General features: G+C 22.4%; 1 protein-coding gene across 1 annotated transcript in view; it reads right to left on the reverse strand.

Moving 5' to 3' along the window:
* Positions 1-5,557, reverse strand: part of LOC129605815 (endothelin-converting enzyme homolog) — a 92,792-nt gene extending 87,235 nt beyond the window's left edge. Inside the window, exon 1 of the mRNA XM_055515778.1 lies at positions 4,976-5,557. Within this exon, the coding sequence (XP_055371753.1) occupies positions 4,976-5,350 (375 nt within the window). The 5' untranslated portion in view covers positions 5,351-5,557. The remainder of the gene's footprint in view (positions 1-4,975) is intronic.
* Positions 5,558-6,000: the final 443 nt, after the last annotated feature.

A 6,000-nucleotide genomic window follows, 5' to 3' on the forward strand; every position in this document is an offset into this window, starting at 1 on the left:
ATTAATTTAAATTTATGCATATAATGATATTGAATATAAGTAAATGTTGTATTAATCGTCGTATACTAAGTAAATTTTTTTCTAGACAAATGCTTATTAATATAAATAAAAAGAAATTTATTTCGGAACTTACAAAAGGTTAAGGTAAAATAAAAGTTAAATAATTTCTCGTTATAAGAATTGCCAAAAATAATTAATTAATTAATAAGTATGGTGTTTTATGCTTCAATATATTTGTAAAATATTAATTATAATTATTGCAGTTTGTTTAATTATAATTTGTTACTATATTTAAAGTCTGACTATATATGTATAATAAGAATTTATGGGAAAAGTCTATTATTAGTCCCAAGAAACTCTTATTTTAGAACTTTTAGCCTTGAGCACGGTAAAAGGACGGAAAGAGACTAAAGAAAATTTTATCAAATTAATATTTTAAACGTTGTTCCAAAATTATTCCAAATTTAATAACAATTGTTTAATCTGCAGCGCATTAAGTAACAAAAAGAATTAATGTACTTGAATAGTGCTGGAGCAGTTAATGAAAAACCCTCATTTTTAGATTAAAGTTTAATTTTTAAATTACAATACATATTTCATAAAAAATATTTGTGAAAATTATGTTTGCATGAAAAATGAATTTTTCCACATGTTTTTGAATACATTACACGTTTTACCGGCAAAACTACAAGAGATGGAGGAAATGTTATATGGATCAACTTTTAGCCCTCGTCGTAGCGTTTCGAAAAAAAAAAAATTCTGACTTTGACAAGCTTTATCTGGAATACTATGGTTCAAATCAAATTGATTGTAAGACCAAATGTAAAGAGCAATCAATTAGGAGCAATGGTTGCTCTATGACGCATGGTTCTAAAGTTATAAGTATTTGTTTATATGCATATATAAATATGGTACCTTTTTTTTTCAACAAGCTGTAGCTCGAAAACGAGTATATCTACACCCCCTCCCACACATACAATTTTTCTCATGGAAATTGATCAAAGAATTATCCCTGAAATTATTTGCCGTTTTATGCGAAACACTCTGTATAATCACTGAAACATTTTCAACATATTTCACAAACAATATAACATAAGGAACTGTGCATTTGATTACTTATTGACTAATATACTAATTATTTCTTTAAAGATTTTAAGTGGTCTCTGAAAATCACTTCACCCGCAATAGTATTAAAGAAAAACTAACCTACAATATAAAAAATTACATTCAAAATGAAAATATTTTTATACGAATTGCAAATTTTTATTCCAATAAAAATTCATACAAAGTATTCTAAATACTTGTGCTAATAATATATAAAATACATATATCTACCTACATATTATAATGCATAAATTATATAATTACTTATTTAGATTGTGTATGGATAAAAGAATATTAATGTATTCTACATATATAATATATATATATACTTTAACAAAATGATATTTAATTTGTTATAATTTATTGACATGCAAATAGAATATTAATTTTCTATCATTAATTTTATATATAAAAGGATAATAAATAGACTCCATTAAAATTTTGTTAAAATTAATAAATTAATGTCCATTCTTGATAAGTAATAATTATTATCCATTATAAGAATTGCATTATCATTATGTAAATTAAAATTGTTTCATTTTTTTTTTGTATCACGATAATTAATATTGTTCAACAATGCTCACTTATAACTCCATTAAAAATTTTATTTCCGATTGTAGCTTGGGGGTACTTTATCTGAGTGATTTTTTTTTAATAATTATTTAATTATAGTGAATATTTTGTTGTATAGATTCCCGATATTTTTAGTTAAATTTTAATTTATAACGCACCATTTAGAAGTAATAAAGCATTTTATGTCAAAATTTAAATTTCCAATTCATTCTAAGAAAAAAATAAAATATTTCTTTTGCTTTTCTAAAACTTGGGCAATGTGTGCTTTTAATTCAAATTTGATTTGATTTAATTCTCTATTAAAAACTAATTGAGACTATATTTTTCCACATCAAATAGTTTAAGAGAAAAATAATAAAACGGAACGTTTTAATTTTTATTTTTCATGCTTATTGAGTGAAAAATCAATTTCCCCAAAAGAAAAAAAAATATATATATACAATATATATTTTGAAACATATGTGGACCCAAATATATTGGAAAATGTTAATATTAAGAAAATTTTTATACACGTACTCTTAACAGAAACGTTTTTACTCAAAAATATTTTATTAATACGAAAATATATTTGTCCCTGTAAATTTGAAATATTTTGATTCATTTCAACTGAAATTGTAATAGAGACTTTTCGTTGTTAACAAACAACTGCCGCTGTTTATTTTACAGAGTGGATTCTTGAAACTATAATGTGCAAAAAATAAACAATATGCCAAAAATTGAGAGTTTCATTATTGATCAGGGATTTGTAATAACTTTTTATCTTGATAAAAAGCCAAATATTTCCAAGACAATAAAAAAATATTGAAAATTTTCAGATTCTTCAAGAACAATAACATTCGTCTTTTAAGTTTAAGTAAAATAAAATTTAACTTACAAGTGAAATAAAATTAAATGGGTACAATAATAAAATTCCGAACATTTCAACAAAATAAATAAATTAGAATTTAAAATCCCTGATAGTTATCCCTACAACAAACTTGCAAATAATTCATTATCCCAAAAAAAGCAAAAGAAAAAAACATTAAATTAATAAATTGTTTAGGACTTTCAAAAAATGTTTTGGGAATTTATTAAAGAACTATTTCATAAAATATTTTTTTCATTCCTATTTAACATAATGTTGATGTCCTTGTATAATCTCTTACAAAATTTTTCATTAATATTCCTTAATTCAGGTGGCAGGAATTTTTTTTTTCTATATATTTGTAAAGAGAAAATTTACATTCTAAAACGTTAAACCCCAAATGGCTGACTTGAAATTTTAGAAAGTAAAATTTTTGACCATAACATAAAAGAAAAATTATTTTGCTTTTTTTCTTTTGTGTTTTGAAAAAAGAAAAAGGCGCATATTTCAATGATTCGAGAAGAGAATAAATAATTTTTTTAAGATATTCAGGAGGATATATTAAAAAAAATGTTTTATTTTTTTTTTTTTGTTTTCACTTTTAAATTCTTTAACCTGTACAAATATTTATAAATTACGAAAATATTTTGCTTATACTCGTAATAAAAAAATTCCGGGAAAACAAATACTTATTTGAAATTCTTTAAAAAATATTTGAATTTTGAAATGGAAAATTTTAATTTTATTTAAATAATGACCTTGAATTTTGAATGTATTATATGGACCTACCAATATATACATACATATTATGTATAATGTAATTTGGAATTTGAGAAAAACTAAAAATATATAAGAAATATAGAGAGTAATTTTACTGTACTTGATAATGAACTTAAAGGGTTCATAATTGTTATAAGTTTTCACATAATTCAAATTGCTTTGTATACTTTGTACTAACTCAAAAAGGATTAATCTATACTTTGCTCTTTACGCAGTTTAAATAATTAGCGGAGAAAAAAACAAATAATATACTAAATAATTGTATACTTCTGTGATTTTATACAATCCAAGAAATATAATTTAATTTATTTGTTTGCTTGCGGTTTTAGTATGACAATTTTTTTCTAAAAATTCATTTCATATAATATAAGCACCCAATACAAGTAAAAATAATTGTAAATTCGATTTAATTTAAAGAAATATTTTTGATTTCACCCGACAAATTATTTTTTCACATTCACAATAATCCAAATGTTAACTTATTGCTCTTACACTATAATATCAAAATTACTATTATGCCCTCTAAGTATTTTTGTGTAGATATATATAAAGACTTTTCTATAGAAGCTTATATAAATAAACACGACGATAAAATGAAAATATTCCAATCAAATGAAAAAATATTTTTAATTGAAATTTTATTTACAATCAAATTTGCGAGCACATAAAATGCTTTCCAACATTGCACAATATAGTTATATATTTATATCGAAAAATATTCATTGGAATTGTCTTCTTTCCAGCGCAATTTCAAATAATTTTTGAAAAAAAATGTATTAATTAGATTGACTCTGTTCGACTGCCCGTGTGTGCATGTACAAATAAAAAATGAGATGACAAAGTGAAATTTCATAAGCACATATAGATTTTTCTTTGAAAATTATTCCCTCTGAACGAAATTTCCACTTGTCTTACTATTCAAGCTATATATTATAGTAACAATTTCTTTAAAACGACAGCTGCAAACTTAATATCATTAAATCAAAAACTGTAGTACAAAATTTGTAGTACAATTTTTATACAAGTTCAACTTTCTTTTAAGCACTCCTTTTATCTAATATCCTTTTCTAGGATATGCAATAAAATTTTGTTCTAAGAAAAAAATTTATTGAAATCATTTTTCTTAAATTTTCGAAATGTGCTACTTTAAAAATCGATTTGTTTGACTGTGCCTGTTTAAGTCTCGCAATAAAATTTGACGATATTTGAGAAACAATCTGCCGACAGTGTATATTTAATACTATAAAAAAAAAACAAATATCCTGAAAACAATTTTATATGTGAATTTTTATTTCATTTTAAATTACGAAAAATTGAATAATTTTATATGATTTGAAAAATAATGACGCATTTAAATAATAAAAATAACAGCCATAAAAAGTTGAAACTCATACTATAAAAAAATCCTCATAAATTTTATAGTTTTTATAAATTTTAGTAATATAATTTGAAACAAAACAAAAATAAGATGTAAATTAAATTATTTAAAAACATTACAAAAATTTCTTATTCGGCAGTTTGATCGCTCAAATTTTATAGTCGGTTGAAATTTTGCTTTAATAAAAGTATTTGAAAAAAAAAATTACAGCTAGACGTGTATAATACTATACATATTAAATTTACTGAAATTCAATGTAAAAATTTTCAAAAAAAAATTAAAATTTATTATTTTACCTTTGGTATCCTTTGTTGTTCATTTGGATCAATATTATTACCACCTGGACCGGTATTAATTGTATTAATACCGCCAGGACCACCTGATTCTAATACTTCAATTTCATCAACTTTTAATAAATTATTATTATTTTTATTACAAAATGATAATTGCTTTTGTAATGATGTTGTTGATGCTGAATGATTAGCTCCACCAATACCACCACCAGTATTACAGCTACCACCACCACTACCACCAATAAAATTACTAGTACCATTTGTTGTAATTGAATTGGCGGCACCGGTTGTTATAGACGTTGTTTTACTATTAATTGCATCATTAAAACCACCACCAGAACTACCCAATAAACTACGAGTTGTAACATCAACCGTCATTTTAATAATATAATATCGTTGTTTATATATATATATATATTTATATCTATATATAAGTAATTATATAAGTATTTATTATTTTTATAATCATATGTATATGTGTATATGTTATATATGTTATATATATAATATTATTTATTATAAATGCCTATATAAAGAAAGTTATACATTCGGCAGTAATAAAATGTTTTTGTAAAGTTGTAAAATAAAACTTTTTTTTTGTAATAATATGAGTATTATGCCTAAATGCATGTATAATGTCTCATATATATAATGGGCATAATAATGTTATATATTTTTATATTATATACAAAATATTTTTCATGTTAAATTTTTAATAAATTTTACTTTCAGTTTTGTGTTAGTTTTTTTTTCACATATTAAAATTTTTCCAGTTTTTTTTTTTTTTCCAGTTTTGTTATATAAAGCATAAAAATTGTATAACAAATTTAAATAATTTAAAAATAAAATGATAAGAAGAGAAATAAAAAAATGATAAAACAAAAAGAGAATAATATTGCAAAAAAAAATATATTATTTATTTATTTATTTTATTTTATTTATTATATACGTACTCATATAATATATTTATACTTATGAATGCATAAATAAAGATCTCTCTCTCGTATTTATATTATTTTGTATAAGAA

Source organism: Condylostylus longicornis, unplaced genomic scaffold (genome assembly GCF_029603195.1).
Source record: "Condylostylus longicornis isolate FDR11 unplaced genomic scaffold, ASM2960319v2 ptg000015l, whole genome shotgun sequence".
NCBI classification, from domain to species: domain Eukaryota; kingdom Metazoa; phylum Arthropoda; class Insecta; order Diptera; family Dolichopodidae; genus Condylostylus; species Condylostylus longicornis.